The sequence below is a fragment of the Hetaerina americana genome, unplaced genomic scaffold (assembly GCF_022747635.1).
Source record: "Hetaerina americana unplaced genomic scaffold, ioHetAmer1.1.p SCAF_4, whole genome shotgun sequence".
Taxonomy (NCBI): Eukaryota; Metazoa; Arthropoda; class Insecta; order Odonata; family Calopterygidae; genus Hetaerina; species Hetaerina americana.
Genome location: NW_027286985.1, coordinates 76709207 through 76731867, shown reverse-complemented (window position 1 = coordinate 76731867; position 22661 = coordinate 76709207). Strand labels below are relative to the sequence as shown.

Here is a 22661-nt window from a genome sequence, read left to right as displayed (position 1 = left end):
TCAACTGCGAGATAATTGTTATTCATTTTCCTTTAAACACGTGACTCTTTTAACCTTCAGGAAGGGGAAGGTACAATTAATGGTACACTTACAGGCGAAGTACTCTACTCTCTTCTTAAAATGTAATGAAACAGTTATGACCAATAAATTTTAAAATAAACAGTTTCCAACTAAGAAACGCAATGAATGATGGAAGCATATAAGTCGAACCTCCAATGAAGAAATTACATAAGATAAAATATTCGTAGACAAAATGACGCCAAATTATTCCAACTTCTGGATTTTATTGGGTATTTAAGCGGTAAATTTTAGTGATTCTATTCTTGAACTTCACTCGGTTGCGGCTAACCCTTGTTCATTATTTCATGTAGATCAGATTACTCGTTTCGAGACATTAAGTTGCGATGACGTCAGCGCTAATTCTGGTTTTACTTGGCGATAGAAATATGCTTGTTTACGGAGGAGTAATAATGTTATTGGCAATGGTGAACTAGGTAAAATATTTCTCAAATTGTATTTTGAGCTAAGGGCAACGCTTCCATCGATAAACACATTATGGTGGTGTTAGAAACACGTTTAACGCGTCAATAAAATTAGCTAAGCTCTTATTTAATATTAATTTAACCTAAATTCTGATCAAAATCCAACTTTTAAGGTGATTCCTTAGTTTTAGCTCGGAATGGTTGATATTACAGCAAAATTTTATTAAATAGCTAGAGAAATGATGCTTATAATAAACATCATGGAAGTATTACTAATGCGAGGGAATAATACTTTAATAATTGATCCAGCAATTAATATTATTGACGATAAAAAAAGATGAAAAAAAGTGGTAACTTTGGAAATTAACGGAACGCACACTAGGTTACTCATGGTCTACCATTTATTCTGCTAGCTCGCGCACGTATACGAAAGCAGCATCCTCTCGCCATTGGGTGATTCGGCTCCCACCTATTCCGTGGTGTGACGAAGGCCCTGGAATTTTGACGTGGCTACTACGTACTTGCCTGGTTGCCCACTCCGATTGCAGCAAACTTGGTGACGAGGAATACGTAACTGGTAAGTACTCAGTTGAAGAAAATAACAACGAAGCATGGGTTAGGGTTTAGCTGGTCAGGATAGGGGGGTTAAGATGGCTAGTTTCGGATAAATAAATGGATACGAAGCGTTAAACGACGCTTTTACCTTGAAACAAGCCAAGGTAGAGAATATGGCGTCCAGTGGAATGAATGAATGTGTAAATTTAGAACCTCTTTGTACACAACATAAGTGTTCTCAACTCAAACGAATTAATTATTTAATTTATCGATGTTGATAGATCGCGGAATGAATTTTAATATATTATCCAAATTACGAATCAAAAGAAATGCGTCATCATTGTTGTGAATGGTAATGTTAAAAACAGTTTACAAAATTGTTATCGATTGACAACTTCGGTTTGGGTATTAATTTTGCAAATGGAATCAAACTAGCGGGCGAATTGGGGAATATTTTTTAGTTATAAGAATTTTAAGGCAAATTTGAATGTCGAAATCAACTCAGGGTTGTTTGGCATACAAGTTAGTGAAATAGATCTTTTATTGTTGCAGTCATAAATGGAAATACTTTTGTCAAACTTATATTTGTAAGCTGCTTGCCAGTATGTATATCCATGGATTTTTTACCTCAAGGAATTGTGCCTCGAGGTGATGGAAACTATGGTCGAAGAAAATGGAAATGCGGGCAACTCCGGAGGTGATCCACTCGCTCCCTCCCCTGGGGAGGCCTCATCACCGACAGTGACTTCGGTACAGAACTCCTTGCAGTCTCAGACTCCCACTTTGGAAGCCCCCCCTGCACCCTCGACCCCTTCTGCTCAGGGGTCAACGGGTCTCAGCATTCTACATGTCACCATCCCACAGACTCCCGGTGCACAGGTAGAGGGAGAAGTGAAGAAGGAATAGTACTGATTGAATAAACTCCTTTCATATTATTGTTACCTTCTCCCTCCATTTTACATTCCGTGTATATCGCAGTTATTTGCATCGATTATTCAGGATATTCAAGTGCATGCATCATAAAATACCCATTCATAAACTTACATGGGCATGTACAACAAACTTTTAAATATTTATTTGGAATGAATATTCCGTCAAACTTATAATGCTTTAGAATATTTTGAAGTATTTTGCATGTTTTAAACCTTTTCATCATTGTTTTATGGTCATAATGATCATGTCATTGATTTGGAATGCGAAATTATTTTCCCTGTTCATCTGACAAAAATTGTTAAATTCAGTGAACATAAACTCCCCTTTTCAGTTTAAGGTCATTTTGATTTTAGTTACCATTTGTCTACCGCCGAGTGCTTTGGGATGTGGCTTGAAGAATGCTCTAGGTGTGGTAGAGATAAGTGAATATAAATATTTGTAGTAGATTTAATGTTAAAATGCAATATTTTGCATGCCATGCAATAATGTTATCCATCTCAAGCTTTTAATATTTTATTTTTTATTTACTTAAAATTAATTGAAACAAAATATATTATGCAAATGAAATGTGTTTTAATATAATTTATGTTTTATTTAGGTGCAATCAGTTATTCAGCCCAACCAACAGTCAGTTATTCAAACTGCAGCAAATATTCATCCTGTACATTTGTCCAAAGGAAATGTTATTTTGGTTAGCAAACCAAACTCTGTTATTCAAACTGCTGGTGGAAACCTTCAGACCTTACAGGTTTGTGGATGTTCTTAAAACTTAGTTTTATATACTTATCAGTTTACATTGATTGTAATTGGTTCAAGTTTTTCAGTAATGGCAGCTAAATCACGTTAAACGATTATAAATTGATTTTAAAGTAAAAATAAAATATTACTTTTCCCGATGGTGACTTTGTCATCTTATGAATGTGCTCTTCCCAATATTAAATAAACAGTTTTTTGAATTAAGCAATAAAATGAATGTTGTTTAGTGTTTCTAGAAAATGAACATCATGTATCTTAGCATGGTAAGGGGCTCAAAATATAGTTGGCCTTCTGAAAATTTGTTTTAATTTTGAAATATAATAAAATGAGTCAATTATATGAGATTATTTGCCAAAAATTGCCTTACCACGAAATATTTCCTTGGAAAGTTTTGAGATTTTAATTTTTTTTCGGGTTTTCAAATGCTGTTTCAGTAACAGTTATTAATTATACTGTCATCATCATCATGTGTTTCAATTCTAAGAGTGGTTTACTGCAGCACTCCAGTTTTCTCTATTTAGTGTTTATTTCCTTATCCCCTTAGATCTGTTTTGCATCCTCCTTAATTTTAACCCACTCTTGGCTTTCCTCACAGGATCTTCTTTGAATTATCCCATCTATTATGTTACATAGTAATCCATTGTGCCTCAAGGTGTACCCAATCCATTAAGTTCTTTGCCATGGAGTTCACCATATGGTCCTTTCTTCTTCTGCTCTTCTATATGCTTCCTTGTTCCTCACTTTATACATTTAATCTTCAGCATTATCCTCTAGCGCCATATTTCTGAGGCTTCAATTCTTTGCTTGTTCACTTTTCCAATATGTTATGTCTCTGATCCCTAAAGTGCTGGCTTAGAAGTTGCTTCCTAGCTTGAGCTTTTCTCCACCTGATGTTGGTAGAATTTCTTGAATCTCATATTATACATATACTCCTGTTCAGTTAGATGAAGGATTCCACTTGATCTATTTTCAATGTATGGAGTAAAATTATTATAGTGGATTGAATATTAATGGCATTCAATGAAAAATCCTTCAATATTGTCTTATATTAGAAGGTCCTGGAGATATTATTCAAGCAATATTTTTTACCAGTCATCTTAAGTTTACATCGTTGGATGTTGTTTGTTGTGGTCTAAATTTAATGATTTTGCATCTTTTATGTCATTTTGTATTTGTATGCTGATATTGTTTCTTTCCTTAGGTTGTCGAAACTGGAAGTGACGAAAGCTTGTCAAATGACGATGAGACAGCAAAAAAGAGGAGAGACATTTTAACGAGGAGGCCTTCCTATAGAAAAATATTAAATGATCTAGGAGGAGGAGAAATAGCAGGTAAAATATTTTCAATATTTTTATGAAAATTTTACTTTTTAATGTTTTTTATTTCTACTGATTTGTTTGGTAATCCTATCAGATGTTGAAACATATGGATGCATACATGCCAATAACTGTGTTTACTGGATGAGGGAGTTGGTCTATTTAATTTAATTAGTGTTTAATTATCCCAGAATGATCATGTAAAGAATTTAACCTCCAACATGAGGCTATATCTTTCAAAATCTTTAATCCTAGTACTTTTTTCATTGTCATATCTTTTTTGTGCACCATGGAAATTCAGATATAGAGAGATAAAATGCCGGAAAGTATTTGTTATTATTATGACTTTCACATGAAAATGTTTTTTTAATGATATAACTTCTGATATAGTGGTTTAATGATGATGATTTTTACTTGCTTTCATTTAACATTTTCAACCTATGAAATGTGAATGTATAGAAGTTCCAAGTAAGGTTTTGACTGGCCTGAATTCCTTACTGGGTTAAATTCCCTGACAACTTAGTAAATATCATACTTCTGCCGTCTAAAGTAACTAATATTTTCAATTCGCATAGCCACTTTTTCCCAAATATAATGTTATCACACTTGAAGGTTCTATGCTGCTTCTGGGAATTACTTTCCTGTAAGTTGGCTTGTTGAACAGTTAAGACCCCAGTCTTGGAGGAAAAGCTATGTGAAGGTCTTCTCAGAAGCAGCATGGAACCTTCATTAGATAGACGTTGTGGAAGCCGTAAGAATAATTATCATACTTTGTCAGTTATCTTTTAAACTAGTGTGTGCTTGTTGGAAAAAATGGCTGATACAAGATTTGATCTATTGTCAAAAATAATCCCATTTCATGCACCTTTAATTACTAACAATATTCCAAGAGATTGCAAAATATGTATACAAGAAACCACATCAGTGTGTAGTTTTTGAGGACTTTGCCAATCAGATGATTAAAATTACTCACTTAGTGGCATAGGTATTCCTTGACAAGGTTTAGAATATCAGAAACCTTTTTTGAACTAAGAGATACCTTTATTTAACTTACAAAGTACAATACACATTTTCTTTAATAGGGATGGTAGTAAGTTTCCACCGGATAAATAATTTATTTTTTAATTTATCCAGTGGAAAATTGCTGCTATCTGTTCTTTATTATATTCAAATCCCACCACATCATGCCTGAAACTACTCAATTTGTATGTGTGAATAATTTGACTGTTTGGAATGAGTTAGTGATGTATAAAAAAAATAGCATATAGCCATAGTAGAAATGTGGTCAATATTGACTAATATTTTGAGCGTGTTCGCAAGAATTGTTTTTTACTTATGAAATAGTCTTCAACACTTAATCAAAAGTGTTTTAATTTTTAAAAATGAATTCATTGAGTATTTTTGTGCATTAAAATATTCTTGGTTGGCTGTGCTGATATGGTTTTAGATTGGGTGTTTGACACTCTTTTGAGTCCTCAAAAGCTCACTTTTGGCTTTGAGAAGCAGACTTTGGATTTTTTATGAATGGTATTTAACAATCAGAGATGACATTGTCATTTACAAGTTTTCATCATTTAGTTGTAACCCTTTGGACATTAGAGCAGCACCATACCAATCATTATTACCGAGAGAAGTCTTAAAGTTTATCATAGTTTTCTGTCTGTGGGAATCAATTTGTCCTAGTTCCATAAAATGTGTACTAATGTAAGGAAGTTAAAAATTACTCGTTTTGTCCCCTGTAGTTAATGGATCTTGTGATGCATTGTTATATTTAGATTCCCTTTGAAAAATTTTATGGCTTCATCTATGTCATTTTGGAGTATGATTCTTTACTGATGACTTGCATTGTTTAAATATACAGACTGAGGTCCTGTTGGTACTATAATTATTTCACGGGGAAAATTTTCTGGATCAGTGTGGCAAATTTGTACATGGGCTACACAGAATAAGTAATTTAGTGCATTGTGCTGCGTTAACATCGTTTCAGATTTGCTTGTCATATAGGACATATGCATTCCCAAGTGTCTATTATCTGAGCTATAGTTTGTGTATATTTCTATGTGCTTCTTCCTTACATTGTTTGAATAATTTTTATTGGTGCTGAAATAAGCCTATGAATAAAATAGATGATATGATAACATAATAAAGCTGCATCGTGGGCCCTTGGAATGGGCATTGGTACTTATGTGAAATTAGGGTTAAACAGGTCATTTATTGTCTCATGGCATTATTGACATACCATTATATGCATCATTTAGGTGAAATCGTATCCCCTTCATTGCATTTGAAATGGAGGCCCTTATACATTCTTGTAACTCCATTCCTTGTAGCATTTACCCATTGCTGTACAAGGGAGAAAAAAATATCATCACAGAGATTTTGTGAACTGTGATAGTACCTGTTCAAGTCGGCGGTTGAGATGTTTGTGATGTGAGTTATGATGAGTACCTTACCCTCTTGGGTTCAGTGATTAATGATGTTCTACTATCCACATCAAATTACTAGTAGTCCACTTCAACAACTACAGGGTCTTTTACTACTAAGTGAACCTTACTTTAACATCAGTTAAATCTACACTGCATATTATTTAAGAAATTTGTCAAGATATGAAAGCTGTGGAGTGCATATACCATGAGCAACAAATGGAAGTGTGCTGTCATGCCTTCAGAAGTTATGTGGAATGCTTTTAAATCATTGAAGAAATGAGAAGGAATCTAACAAGTGAGTAATGAGATGTTGGGGAAGTAACTGGATTGGAACAAAAGAGAAGAAATTTGCAAGTGGTGCCCTTGATGCTTCTCCATACAATGGTGGAAACATGCGAAGGAAATCAGGGAAGAAAAGAGATTTTGTATAATCCTTGGGAGCTCTGCGTTTGAATTTTATTTTGGAGAGTGAAAAATTAGTTAATCTAGACAGATTTTTGATGGCTAAAGATTTTGAGTTTCATCACAAGCATTTTAGCATGCTGAGCGTGGCCTGGATGATAGCCATCCTATCACTGCTTCCTACAACTTGGCCTTATCATTTCTCATGTGTCAGTGCTGTTAGGTCACCTTTGCTTAGGCATGTTCTTATTTTTTTGTCATCTGGATTGTTTACTTCAAACCCTTAAAAGGTAATTTGATGCAAATTGTGGAACCTTTCTTATTCTGAATGTTTTAATTGAATAATCATACAGAATCATATGTCATTTTAACAGTATATTCGTCTCCTTTTGTAATTAAAGCTCTAATAATATAATGGGCATTGTTTTTAGATTATTGACACTCCCTTTTCCTGAGTCTTGACACTGGAAAGGAAGTGAACATTTCCACCATTACCCACTGCTTTAAGTAAATGAAAGTAAGTAAATGTGAATTTGAAATGATTTTGTTCATCCCTCACCCATATGATTATTTTTGTTTCATATTGTTGAATTTTAACTCTCCTACTCAAACTGATGCAGGTGTTACCCTGACCTCTAACTGAGATAACTTTAAAAATCATGTATTTCAATTGATTTTACCTCCATTGTTTTTCAATACTCCTACTCTTACTTCAGTACATATGTATATATTTTTCAAGGATAGGCAATAATCTTTATCACAGTGCATTATGTACAACAGCTGATTTTAAATGATAATTAAGCTAATTTAAATACACACCCTTTACGCAGCTCCCTCTGGAGTATTTAATATTTAAAAAAATTATTATAAGATTTCAGGGAACCCACTATCTTTTACTAATTTCATCCATACTGCCCTATCCATGTATACTTATTTCTCGTTCCTCATGTTCATGCATCCTCTTCTGTTCCTGAGATTTCTAATATCCTCCTTTGAGAGACCATATTCACCCGTGCCTTTTTCTGTTTACCCTTTTCTTCTCAAATCATTTACTTCTCTCTCCATTGACTGTTTGGTGCTATTACTGTTATATTTTATCTCAATATGACCAAAATGGTGAAGCTCATTTCTCATAGTTTTCTTTAATTGGTACATCCAATCCAAAAACTCTTTATATCCCACTCACACTTACTGTTTCTCCCACCTGTACTGCGAATATTCTACAAGTATTCTGTATGCACTACACATTGTTAGTATTTACGCTTATCCCAACATGCCTTAGTTTCACTTCATTAAGATTATGTGGGGAAGGGTGCACCGCTATAGGATGCTATTTTGCTGTCATAGACACCTGTATTTTATATAGTCAATTTCATGTATACCTCACATGCTACCGGCAATATTTCTGCTGGTATTGAAACAACTTTTAATCTCTCCTCATCTATCATGCAATTCTTTGAAAAATGTCTCCCAAGATTTACAAAATTGCCTATTTGTTCAATTAACTTGCCATTCTCACTTTACCACTCTTAGTATCCAATTGCAAAAACACCTTCTAAATGCATTTATTCTCAATTATTCTTCTTATTACCTACCTAAATCTATTTAGGGTTACCTGAGAATTTGTTGGATTTCCAGAAAAAATACTGCATTTCTGGCATAGAAAAAGGAGAAGGCACATACTTTATCCATTCCTCTAATTTTTAATTAATTGTCGATGCAACAGTAATTACATTATATAGAAAACCAAGGGTATCTCCTGTGAATTTATCATCTAGTAAGCATGGTGATTCAGGGTTTAGTTTTACTTCTTTTCTTCCAAGTGAGGTGAGATACAGGAGAGAGAAGGGAGGGCACATCAGAAAAAGTGAGGAGAAACGGAACAAGGCTTTCTGAGAAAGGTGTGGCAAAACTGGGATTAACAGAATGTATCGATATCATCAAAGGGCATCACTGATGATGAAATCCTGAAGAGGAGGTGATGGAAAGAAGTCTTATTGTGCTGAACTAATTGGCTTCCAACAATGTTTCTCAAGGCTCAGATGTTGCTTGAAACCAGCATGCAAATTTTTCAATCTTTCCTAAATACCATCGGAATGAGAATGCCAGCAATAATGAAAGTCAAAGGAAGCCTAACAGGGCTAACAGCATTAAGAACCAAGTGGCAGAATATTGCTATCAGTGCAAAGAATGCCCATGGCCTCAGCTGAAGTGGGTTGCTGTAAAAGTTCATATGACAATAATGACAAGCAATGAAGTGATAATTTTGTTTAATGTATCAATTTTAGAATTTAATTATCATGCATTCTGCAAAAGTATTCTTGTGGCCAATAATTTAAATGTGTCTGAGAGGGAGATATATTATGATATTTTCTGTACTCTTAATCATTATGGTTGTAATATTTATTTTTATCTTTCTCCTTATTTGTTGGGCATTATGTATTTTAAAATGTTGTATAGCTATAAATAAAAAATTAAAGGAAAGAGTTTTCTATTCTTAAAATTATTTCATTCATCTTTCACCTTTCTAATTGAGGTTCAGCTAGCTGTTGTTACATCTACTAGAAAAGGTGTTAGAGATTAATCCAATGTGGCTTTAAAATACAAGTTTATAGAACCAATACTTTAACAGACACATTTTTCAAAACAAGAATAATTTATTATTGTTATATAATAGACTACTAGCTTTATTAAAAGATAACCCATACTGTATCATTCAACATAAAGTAAGTTGTTTCAAATGTATAGGTGATTCATGAGAATCCACTCATATTGTATGGGAATGTGAGAAGTGTTTGGAGGCAGCATTGGAGAAAATTTTAAGACTGGCAGTTGCACATCGCAGGTAGAAATAATCGACTTTTATGGGAGAAATGGAGAACAAGGTTGAGCATTTAAGTTTTAGAAGTGATAGTGTAATCCACTGGCAAAGCTTTGATCAAGTTAGCAACTGAAGTGAATTGGGCATAAATTATGCAGTGCTAACAAGTGAAAAGTGTAATGCTGGATATGAGTGAAACTGAATTTAGAAAAGAGTGACTTTATTGACGTTTTCAAATGTATCAGATGAGAGTAATCTTATATTTACTTTCATTGTAAAGTTTAAATGAAAGCCTTGATGACTTCAAGAACTGACCACTGTTAACTATAAAAACCAAAAAGGTGCATGGGTGAATTTATGGATAATTTAGAGAAGTGGATTTTTAGGGACTTAACAAATGAAAATTTTTGAATATAAAAGACTTCTGCATAAAATAAATTATTCTCTGTAAAACTTCAAAACCAACTAGGTAATATTTATTTATTTTCTTGAGATTTTTCTTGCTTTAACAATGATATCTTTTTTCAGATCTACAGCTATAGATGTACTTGATATTTTAAAAGCATGCTTCAGTAACTATGTCAATATTTATGTACTTGAATAACGTGAAAACCAAAATTTAATGTCATCTGGAGCCTTAACGATATTATATTGAATTGAGCAGCATTGAGTGGTTTGATGGAACTTAGGACAATGCTAAATGATTCCTCAATAGAAGCTGCGTTCACACTAAGTCCTTTATGTCATATGGGATTCCCTGGTGGGGAATACTTCATTATGGGAGAGGATAGGTCTTCTGTTTGCCATTTGTGAGTTCCTGGTAAGATATGGTATCTGAAAAGTCACATAGCTTGGGTGAAGCTGGGGACGTCAGTCCGTGATAAACATACCATACCGATTGGCCAGTAGCTGAATGCTTCACCCTAATGGCTTAAAATTTCCTCCATTGGTTCAGAGCATTTTTGTAATTTTACTGAAAGGAAAATCATACAGTGGCTAGGTATTGTAATTGCAAGTTTATTTTATTATTCATGAACACCTGGCAAACCTCAGCGTAAGTGTCTGAAATAGGCTCATCCACATTTCATTCAATTATTGAAGATTCACACCTTCTACTTCAAGATTAAACTTTAAGAGCTGGGATAAAATTGGCAATGTGCTGTCCACATTTCTATCATATTTAGAGTGGCATGTGTTGGTTTCCTCATGTTTTGATTTGGGTAATGCACCAAAATGCTTGGGAAGTTTGGATTTATAGTTTATGTATGTAAGTAGAACATGATAAGTGTTATGGTAATTAAGTATGTAGCTTCCATTGAATATGAACATCCAATAGCAGACATCCCAGAGATATGATAGTTTAAGGAATTAATGTAGGTAGTGAAAGAGTGAATTATTTTATAGAAAAAATGGTTGATGCTAGTCAGGTCGAGGGGGGCAGAAACAAATGTTCGTTGCATAGTTAAATATGTATTTAGTAAGTAAGAAATTTGGCATATCTTTAGTTAACCCAGATGAATCCATTTTGAAATAATTTCACCATGCCTCATCCCTCTGCTTTCTGATTGACACTGTGGTTTTGACCTAGGGCAAGGCCAATGTATGAATTTGATCTACCTGCAAGATAGATCCCCATTGACCTAATCAGGTTGATGCAGTGGCTAGTGTACTGGCTTCCTCCCTCAAGGTCCTAGATTTGAATCCTGGAATAGGCAGGAATTTTCAATGGTATCCTAATCTGTAATCAGAGGACTATGTGGAAGTGGATTATGCCATCCAATGGATGAAATGTTGGACCGGTTGGTCTTTTAGTTGGCTAGTAAAGCTAAAAGTAAGCTAATTCCAATGCTGGGTTACTCTCCACCCTTCTGCCATTCCCTGAATATCCTACTCCTACTGAATTACACACCTATTCCCACTTACCTATGGTGAAGATAACCTCAGCTGTCAGTCACCTTCCCTTGTAACTACTCCCTAACCCTTGTGCATCTTCACTTTTCCCAAATACCCCTCACCTTCTGTTTCCCTTCGAGAGAAAACTCTCATGCCCCCTCCTATCCTTCTCTAACATTGGAATGAAGCATAAATATACTATCATGAAGGATTCTGAATTCTTGGGTTTCACTGCGTCGTTGTTTGATGCTGACAACAGTTTCGCCGAAGTTGCATTCGGCGTCTTCAGGTTGAAGATGATGGACTCGGATTTTGCCACCCTTAAATAGGTGGTCTCGTCTAGTAACTGCTCGCTGATTGGTCTGTTTCCGGAGAACTCTTTTCCACGCATTGTGGAGATGGTAGCCTTTATCTCTCTTAATGTTCTCCGGGTTTTTGGCGATCTCAATTGCTTCTCTAATTAATCGTGGGTAAATCTACTCTCCTTTGCTATTACGTTTGCTTTTTGGAATAAGATCTTGTGACCGGGTTCACTCCATTTGTGTCCTGAGATGGCCGACAGGTGAAACTGCGTATTTGTTGTTGCACGGAGGTGTTCCTTCATCCAAACTTTCATTGATCGGCATGTTTCCCCGATGTAGGCTTTCCCACATGAGCAGGGTACTTGGTAGACCCCTTCATATTAGTCTTTTGGAATTTTGCCCTTCGGTCCTGGGAGAGCGTCCGCTATTTTCTTGGTGCAGAAGTCTGAGTCCCTCATCTTTGACCTGAAGATGCCGAATGCAACTTCGGCAAAACTGTTGTCGGCATCAAACAACGATGCGGTGAAACCCAAGAATGCAGAATCCTTCAAACCACCGCCACGAAAACCTACGCAGCCATATATACTATCATGTCTTATTTACTTGAAACCTAATGTATTTTGTGCAAAATGTGCAATGTCTTTAATTCTCTGGTGAAATCATTTTAATGGACTAAATTTTGAATTATTTTCAGTGATACCAGCAGGAACCATTCAGATAGCCACTGGTCCTGGGGGGCAAGGGGATGGTGTCCAGGGTTTACATACGTTAACCATGACCAATGCTACTACTGCTAGTGGTACCATTGTTCAGTATGCACAAGGTCAAGATGGCCAGTTCTTCGTCCCTGGTGAGTTGATTGGGAAAGAAGTAATTTTCGAAGCAGCATTCATGGATGGAGGCAAGTTCAGGTGTTTACTCTAGTATCGTGCTAGGGTAAATTGAATAAATTTGAATTTTTTATGTTGATAGACTCGAATGTGAGGTCTGTGTAGCATGATTTTTTCTGGTATGCTCCTAAAATATATCTTAGTGCAATTGTAAATGACACCCTATGAAGCGCTGCTGTATATCTTTCTTGATAATGAAATACCATACCATGAACATTATTCATTCTAGCTGAAATTATGTAGGGATATTAAAGTATAATCACTGCTTAAACAGCGTTTTTGTGATGAGAAAGTATATCATTTTGCTTTGAAAGGATTGCACATCAGACCTTCGTTCAATATTTTAGAGTGAATCTCAAATATTATCTTCATTAGAATTGCATATTTTCATGGTAAAAATTTCATAAGAAAAAATAAACATTATTAAATAATTTATCATTGACATTTTTTCGTTGTTATTGCTAAGATAAATCAAGTATTGGATGAGATGAAGTTAAATTATATAATGTCCGTTAAATGTCTCATAATGCTTTCCTGTATAGGTTCTGGAGGGAGACTCTGTATTACTTTTGAATTGCTTGAATTACTCAGGCAGTAGTATAATATTGTTACTAACTGTTAATGACGTTTATTTGTATTAATGGAGTAGTTCATGTTCAAATGCCCGATAAAAACATTTGATGACAAAATAAGAGTAACTTAAATATATATGGCGGTTCAATAAGTGACCGTGTTAGAAATGGAGAAACTATTTTTTCAAAAACATTTTTCTTTACTTTTCAACATAGTTCCCTTTTAGAAGGATACACTTCTCCCAACGTTCCGGCCATTTTTTTAACCCCTCCAAAAAATAGGGTTTGTCGAACTCTCCAAAATATGCCTCTGTCTTGGCGATAACTTCCTCGTTCGAGCTAAATCTATTCCCGGGAGCCATTTCTTCATGTTAGGGAATAAGGAAAAGTCACAGGGAGCCAGATCGGGTGGATACGGGGGGTGTGGCAGCAATTCATAGCGTAGTTCATGCAGTTTGGCGGCGACAACTCCAGATCAGCTTGTTGCCCACCGTGAGCAATCGTGGCACCCATCAGGCCAACAATTTTTTCATCGCCAACTTATTATGTAAAATATTAATTGCCATTCCGGTCGACACACCCACGGCCTCTGCTACTTCGCGCACTTTCGTTGGTCAATCAGCAAGAGTCATGGTGTGGACTTATTGAATGATTTCCTTGGTAACCACATCTGCCGGGCAACCTGGTTGCTCTTCATCATAAACAGATGTTTGCCCACGTTTAATTTCGTTGAATTAATATCTAACTGCAGTCATAGATGGTGAAGCGTCCCCATAAACAGCATCCAATTTTGCTTTTATCTCCTCGCATTTCTTCCCATCTGAAAACAAAAAGGGAATTACGGAACGGAACTGCTCTTTTTCCATCTTAGGAAAAATCACGAAACACGTCTTACTCGAATGGTGGCCAAATCCAAACCAACCTTTAAATGCCTGAAATTTGTTTCACCGTTGTTTGATAGATGGCAGCACAGAATGATAACATAAACTTCCCTCAGGACCACCCTTTGTCGTCAAACACGGGTACTTATTGAACCGCCCTCGTATATATCCATATAGATATTTGATATCCATAATGAAAATAAACTTCCTCGCAGTTAAAATAATTTTCTCCAATGTCATTGGACTAGGGTCAGAGGCACTTAACCACACTAGCATTTTCATGTGTGAAGTAATAATCATGCTAATACAAAGGGAGGGACTAACAAAAGGGAAGTCTAAAATAAGAATGCTGTTGAATCATTCCAACCAGATGGTTTGCTTGGTAATAGTTTTATTTAGCAGTGGAGCTTATCAGTGCAGGGGTATATTTAATAAATTCATTCTTCTCTCATTGAAGGAATATCTTGTCAGTTATTAGATTTTGATGAATTGTTACATAGAAGAGAAAATATGTTAAAAATGTTGCTTTTGAGATTATGCACTGCTATAAAATCATTTTCCTTTCCTCGCAATTTTTTGTATAGCCAGGATTTGAATTTTTGATTATGGAAAGATGTGAATGGAATATGATAACAGTTCATCATACATTGAGTTTCACATTACTATTGGCAAATAAAATCCTGTGGAAAAATAGGCCTTGAATATGAAGCCATTTATATTTGGTCTAGCTGAAATACTGGTTAATGATTGCTATGTAAATCACAGTTATTTTCAATAGTGTGAAATGCTAATAAAAACCCTTTAACTTACTCTTGAGGTTGACAAGAATAAAATAATTGAATACCTAACTTGTATTTCATAGCAAAAATGCCTTCTCTGTTTTAAGCTTTAAAATTCAGTGAGTTCACTCTAAAATATTTGAAGATTTTATTGTTGAATTTTCTTAAATAAATAGAATGTTCACTCATTGGGCAGAGTAAATACAGAAAATGCAAGGGTGGCCATCAGTGTGTAATTGTGAGGTTAGCTAAGTTTTTCTAGTTCAGTTCAGTCATCAGTGGATGCTGTTAACAGCGCATATAATAATTAATGGTTTCTGGCGTAACTTTATGGAACCGATTCATTTATTTATAGTGCATATAATGACCATGCAGGTTGAAGTTGTGCATCTTAAGCACGTGGCTGCTCCAACTCATTCCCAGATTTATGAAGGGCATAATCTTTTACTCTTTTATGTGCCACCGTCATATCTTGGCAAATAAAATCACATTTGTTCAGGCCTTCACACATTGACCTTCTCATTCAAGGTGTAATAAATTTATGTTAATGAAACAATTTGGTGCAGTAAAAATCTATGGATACATTCATTTCCTACTCTTTGGAATGCGCAGAAACATTCATGGTGGACTCCAATTTCGTTTAAAATGCCTACTGTTCAATTCAAAGCATTGTATCACATTAACTCAGGCTTGTGTCAGTGTAGTGTCATTGGAAGATAATTTTCTTGTGATTCCCTTTAAAAATATATTGTAGCATTATTCATCACTTAGCAATTCTGATGGGACAGTTAGTCATGGATACATGTTTCTTTAGTTTTCATTTTTCAAATTCTTTGACAAGTTGTTATTAAATGACTAGCAAGTGAGACACATAATGCTCTTGTTATGAGTATGAACTATTTCATTGTTAATTTCAAATTTAGCTTCTATAATTGAGAAAGAATGAATAGCCACAAGATATAAATGAGCTCAAGTGGCAGATACATTAATGTAAAGTTTTAAATTGAGTCACCAGAAACTTGTCATGCTAATTTTTTGTTCACTTGTGTTGAGAATGAGTAGAGAAAATTTTGTCTTCTTCTGTTTGGAATGTTTTTCTAGTAGCAAAAACTCTTGCTTTGTTGAAAGTTACATCTGCTTACTTAAGGGATGATGTATTTTTATAAGAAGGGCTTACATACATGTATTGTCCTTTTATTGTTGGTAAATTCTGTTAGCAAATTATATTAATTAGATAAAGTATGCATGATATTTCATAGTTGATTTGATTAGCTTTTATTGTATATTTAAGCTTTTTGAATTTTGTAAAAATGATCCTCTCTCTTTGTAAGAAACTAAATGGCCAACCTTGTAGCTTTGCCTCAAATTTTGTTTCAATTCATAGATATTTGCTTCATGAGACCTTGTGCTTTCATCACTTAAGCAGTTAAAGCAGTGATACTTGTAAAGTAAATGCAAGGGAAACTTTCTCTAACTTCAATTATAATAACTTGAATTTGCATATTAGCCTCATATTATGGGAAAAAAAGCAATCACTGTTGTTTGATTAAAGGCAAAACCAAGAGGCTTTTACAATGTGGTGAATTAAATGCAGATATTCCTCACTCAACACAAGAAGTAGCTCTTAATGCATTTTTTCATGTGCGCACACACTGAGATTACGTGCATTTGATGTTGGGAATAATATAAGAAATATTGAAAAGAGTTAATAAATGGGGAAAAGTTCATATACATTCCTGGCATTACCTGTTTGCTAATTGCATTTCATTCTGTTTGTTCATAAATTACAATAGCAACCCTAAATAATCACTTCTTACTCATGTTGAATGAGAGTGGCAGAAATGGCTTGAAAAAATATTAGATTAAATGGAGTTGAAGAGAATTTGCAGTATGAACACCATGGTGTTATCATCAGGAGGCAAAACATAATGAATTATAAGAGTAGACGTTACATGAAACTGAGCTAAACAGATATGTAGTTTCTTTAAAAATTAAACTTTTGTTATATATAGTTTCAGTTTGGCAGGTTAACTAAGTGGTGTTTGGAGATATTTAAAGAGTTTCATTCTAGGGCAAAACAATTTGGGGGAATAAATGGTTTTACTCTGAAATAGTTTTTTCTTGAAAGGGTTCAGGATTTAATAATAATGGAAATTTTGTTTGAGTTTATTTTACAGTAAAAAATAATTTTTCCTTTTTGAGAAAATATTGAAAATAGTTATCTTTTGAAAGTGAAAAAAATAATTGAAATGACTGGGGCAACTAATACAAATCTTAATTACCATTTAATATGCACTCAAAATGGGTCGCGGTAGTCCAGGGGTAGACTGTTGGACTACTGAACGGAGGGCCCAGGTTCGATACCCGTGCAAGTCTCTCCGGGCACCCGCAGCTCAACCGGAGCTATGTAATTTTTTGGGTACTAGATCTTCCTGAGAAACAATAACCAGCCCAGGGAAAGGAACTGGGACCCCTACCCTGATGTGTGAATTTCACACACTTTTGGGCTTGGTACTGGGTGAACTCTACCATCACCTACCAAAATAACCTTTAATTTGATTACTGTTTATGGTTCTTTATGCACTCAAAGTGACTATTGATTTAAAAAAGTTAATATTAATATTCAGTGAACTATGTAAGAAATTTGATATTTGTATGGAATAGGAATTCATTGTCTTGTGAAATGATCAATATTTGAGTAATTTATTGATTACACATTTGGACAGGATAACATTAGTCTCCAAAGTTTACACTAGTTCCTTCCATTGTTGACGCTAAATCATAGTGCTAGTAGCTAAAAGCAATTGGCCATAGAATCTATTTGCTGGAGTAATATAAGTTTAAACTTAAATTCCTTGGGAGTCTAGCTATGTATGCAGTGAACAACATCAATTCAACCTAGAAACTTGCTTCTGAATTTCTAAAATGGGCCTGAGTGTATGGCAACAGGGGAATGAGGTTAAATGGAGGTATTGCCATGAGATGATCATTAACAAACACTCTTATCTTATCATCATCAATGCCAGAAATCTTCAAATGGATTGTTGAATGCTCACAATGGAACTTTGTTTAAACTGCCCCTTTTTTTCATGACGTCTCATTCAGGAGATTGTTACAGGTGCTCCTTGTATTATTATTGCAAAGAGAAGGAAAAAGCATCAGTGGTAGAGGAAAATGTTTTAACAGTGCACATTTGCTGGCTTCACCAAAATATTGGTTGGTTTTTGCAGACACTAAATGACTTGTTTTCAACTGTTTAACTTGACCCAATTGGGCTGAAGAATAATTGGTAAAATAAGGAGGATGGCTATGGTTAAAATGGGTTATAAAAATTTACAGAGGTTTAGTAAAGTTGAATTGCCTGTCTTTGTTTGTGGGATTTACCTCACATAAGGGGTGTCCTTAGGGTATTTGAACCTTGTTACCAAGTACTTTTGACACGTCAAAAGTGCTTGGTAACAAGGTGTTGAAAGTTTTTGAGTGAATGTGATGTTGTTCATTGTATGCATATCTTCGCCCAATTATCAGCTGGAGGAAAAGGCAAGAGGTGGCAGCATTTTTTAAATGGCTAGACAGGAAGTTGGCCAGGTTAATTAAATACCCTTGTAGCCCAAGTTGGTGGTAGAGTTCGTGTGTCAAGATTTTGTGGAGAATCAGAAGCTTGGGAATATTCAGTGGAAATAATGAAAGTAACATGCATTTAACTATCAATTCACAAAACTGCTCTTATTTAGTAAGGTTGCATTTATTGAGCAAGATTTAGAAAGAAAGTCATCGCCTTTTTTTAATGCTTGTAGTGTGTAAAAAATAAACACAGTAAACTCTTAATTATCTGTTTTGCAGATTATCCATGCTATTCTTTTCCTAGCCCCTCAATATTTTAATAAAATTACCATCATAAAGATAATTTAATTCTTTGAAACTTCAATATACTTTTTAAAAAAATACTAGTTTGAAATACCTGGGCTTCTTTAAAAGTATTTAATTTCGCAAGATAAAAAGTTGCCAATGGTATTTGTCTCAAATTAAGCATTTTTATACTGTCCATATTTTCCCATTATTGTTTCTCTTGCATTCTTTAGCCCTGAGAATTCCAAACTCTTCTGGAAGGTGGGTAAATACAGTATTACTATGCAACTAAGAAGTCAATAACTATCTAAACTGCATTATTTTAATGTGTCATATGACAAACATGAATCCATATCTCCAACCCCTTGTTTGTCCTTTGCCAGCCATTTGTTTTTTCCTGGCCACATGACTGGTTTAACTTTCTGAAGAAAGTATGTTCTGCTATTCGCTTGATGATATTTTCGTTTTCTTATAAAACTGTAATACCACCCTTATAAAAATGGCTGAAATTGAAACAAAATACTCTGCATAGCTGAAAAATACAAATTAATCTAAAGAAACATAAAAGGAGTCTGCTTATATCTCAACCAAAATTTCTGCATATTTCCGTTATCTATGTTTTTTGACTGTTTCATCGAGTTTCCATCATCATGGATAATTGAGAGTTGACTGGTGGAAATGGTGATGTAATTGCACATGTGATGCCAATGAATGTATTCATTACTGCTAATTGTATGAACATGAATTTGATGTCTACTCGTGTTGAGGGGGAGTGCGTGCACTGTATACATTTTAATGGATTCAAAATAAAGAGGTGTGTGTTTGAGAGAGAGAGAGAGACAATGTAAGGGTCTTCACACCCCTGGGAGCACACACTCAGGGGTGTGAAGGAAGGGGGGAGGGTGGTGGACGGACGGAGTGCTGCAGTGGGCTCCTGTCCCCCCCTGCCCCTCCCCCACCCGACCCTACCCCCCTTGTGCCCCTGCGTGTCTCCCACAGTAAGTGTGGGTGGAGGTGGTGGAGTGGTGGGGGGAGTAAGTGGGGGAGGAGTTGCAGGGGAACTGGAGCCTCTGGGGTACGCACACGTGCGCGCGGTGACGACCACCTCCTCCTCCTACTCCTCTCCGCCCCCCTCCCCCTCCCTCTCATCCCCGTCATCCTCCTCCTGCTCGTCCTCTCCACTGGTGGCCGGCGGTGGCTCATCTTCGTCCCTTGGCGTCATGTCGGGTGGCATCGGGGCAGTTGTCACCACAAACGCAGGCTCCAACATCCAGTCATCGCAACAGCTCGCTGAAGAGGCAGCCAGGAAGCGCGAGCTGCGGCTCATGAAGAACAGGTGAGTGCACCTGTGATTGACTGATTGAGCCATAGAAATGCATCGATTTTCTCTGCAGCAAACTCTTGGTGAGCCGGGTTGATGAGTGGGGATGACCATTGAAATTGTTTGTAGGGATGGTTTGAGCACTTTTTATGGTTGAATGTTATTAAAATTAGGAAAATATCCTTAAGGCTATCATGGTATTTTTAACTCAACTCAAGGTTTATTTAAAATGTTGAAATAACTATTAAATATCCTCCATTATGGTTCACTATTGTCATTGAATAGTCTCTTTTCATCAGGTGCTTTAATGTCAAATGTATGTATATTTGAACAAAAATTTCCCAACAGCCAATTTTTTAAATGTTACATTACCTCTGCAGTTATAACAATTTCTCTGAATTCCTCTAGTTCAATTCCTTAAACAATTAATGTACCATTTCACTGCTAGATGTAATTTATCAGCATTATATCTTCATGATTAATATTTCAATGACCAGCTGACTGATATTTGGGATGAATAATTTGGGAGTTTGAGATAGGAAATCATGTGCAAAATCACTCTTTCTTGTCTAGTATTAAGTCAATGAACAATGCTTCTCTATGCTCCCTTCCCTCCAAGTGTCAATCTCCCTCATCTTATATTTATCTTTAATTTTGGTCAGCTGGTGACTGATATTTTCATGGTGGAGATATATTCTACTCTCTGTTTGTCTTTTGGATATTTCCTCATTTTATAAGATTAATATTTATACTCAAATGTCTTATTAAGTGTGATGATGTAAAGTGTTGCTTAACCTTGTCAATGTTGTTGACCTGATGTTCTAGAATCTTCTTGGCTCCCCTCAGCAGGGAGGGGAGTTTGAGGTTACACTCTATGAACTTTTTTCTCCTTCATAGTTTGGAACTTTTTTATTGCATGGGACCCGTATTGGTATATTCACTGGGCTACTGCATGGATTTCGATTAAAAATAATGTAATTTCTTGTGTTTTTAGTAGAGTATATGATAAAGTGTCTAATGTTAATTACTGTCAAATGTTTACAATACAATTTTATGCAGTCTACAGGTTAAGGAACACTACATTGTCATATGAAGAAGACTTTCCCTTTGGACTGTTGTCTGATTGAATCTTGAATCGCTGTTCACAGGAGCACTTCTCTTGATTACTCATTTCTTGTTGATTGGGAGTCAGTGGTGGATTGTTTTCCAATTCATTTTTACATCCAAGGGTGACCAAGAGTTTGCTGCAATCATTTGGCATAATTATGGAAACTTTCTGAGGTCATATTTGTAAAGGCATGAAATGACTGCCACTTCATGTAGATTTATGAAGACACTTAATTTTTTATAAAAATATTGCATTATGCCAGGTGATAATTATGCTAGTAAATATTGTAGCTTTATCTCTTTAATAGACATATTATAGTCTACACCATGCTGTTAAAGGGCAAAATTGTTTTACTTCAGTTTGTTTAGTGTGAAAATATCCCTCTGTTAATTAGAAATGATTTTTATTTGTTTTCATAAATGGCCAGAAAGCGTGAGCAGCGGCTCATGAAGAACAGGTGAGGATTTTAAAGCTGTACTTTTAATTATATTAGGTATAGCTATATGTGCAGTTAAATTCTTCATGTTGTTTAAGTGCTACTTCATTTAAATTGTGCTTGACATGTACAATATGCTGTCCTCCGTTGACCTGATATATTCCTTTAAGTTAAATGTTGAATTAGTTCTAGTGACATCAGTAAGTTAAAGGGATGCTATTGGGGTCAAGTTGGCTTGTTAAAATTACTCAGTTCCCCCAAGCAATCTTGACCCCATTCTCCTTTTGAACTTCTAATGCTGTTATTGCTTAAATATAATATTCAAGTAGTCATTGAAAATTCGTTGTGTATAAGAGAGTTTGTAAGCTGAAATGATTTAAACCCAGAAAAATATAATAATAAGTTGGAAATAATGCAATGAAAATTAATTTTGTTTTTAAAGCTTTCAACTAATGACCTTTAGTGCTCCCATTATAATCTTACAAAACTGGTTAAATATCACCAAAAGGTTATAGTTTTACTCTTTACCTATATGGTGAATTAAGTTGGTAATTTGAATGTAATCTTGATATGATGTTTTTTTCAATTATGGGACACATAACTTGGCTTTCAAACTCTCTTAATTGCTATTTGTGTACTTCAATGTGTATCTATATATATAAACTTGGTCTATTCACTTTGTGCCCTTGATTGCCCATTAATCGTGAATGGTATAAAATTATGTTGTTTTGATAAAAAAGGTTAGTGGGCTATTAATTTTGAGTTTATTTAGAGAAGAGAGAGTTAATTTCAAAATTTGTAGAGAAACTTCAGAATTCTAATTTTAACTGGATACTGAAATCAGTTTCAGGTATCATCTTTTAATTAGCAATTACAATTATCTTGGATGGAAGATTCATTTTTCTTTCTTTTATAGTTTGCATTTAATGAATTTTTATA

General features: G+C 35.1%; 1 protein-coding gene across 8 annotated transcripts in view; it reads left to right on the top strand.

Moving 5' to 3' along the window:
• The first annotated feature begins 965 nt into the window (after nt 1-965).
• LOC139692137 (cyclic AMP-responsive element-binding protein 1-like) overlaps nt 966-22661 on the top strand; it is a 23509-nt gene continuing 1813 nt past the window's right edge. The window contains exons 1-7 of one of the 8 annotated variants that reach the window (XM_071590188.1): nt 966-1059; nt 1671-1787; nt 2569-2718; nt 3928-4057; nt 12581-12787; nt 20100-20193; nt 21714-21743. In XM_071590188.1, the coding sequence (XP_071446289.1) occupies nt 1689-1787; nt 2569-2718; nt 3928-4057; nt 12581-12787; nt 20100-20193; nt 21714-21743 (710 nt within the window). In that variant the 5' untranslated portion in view covers nt 966-1059; nt 1671-1688. The other 7 variants (XM_071590189.1, XM_071590191.1, XM_071590185.1 and 4 more) reach the window with 7 other exon arrangements.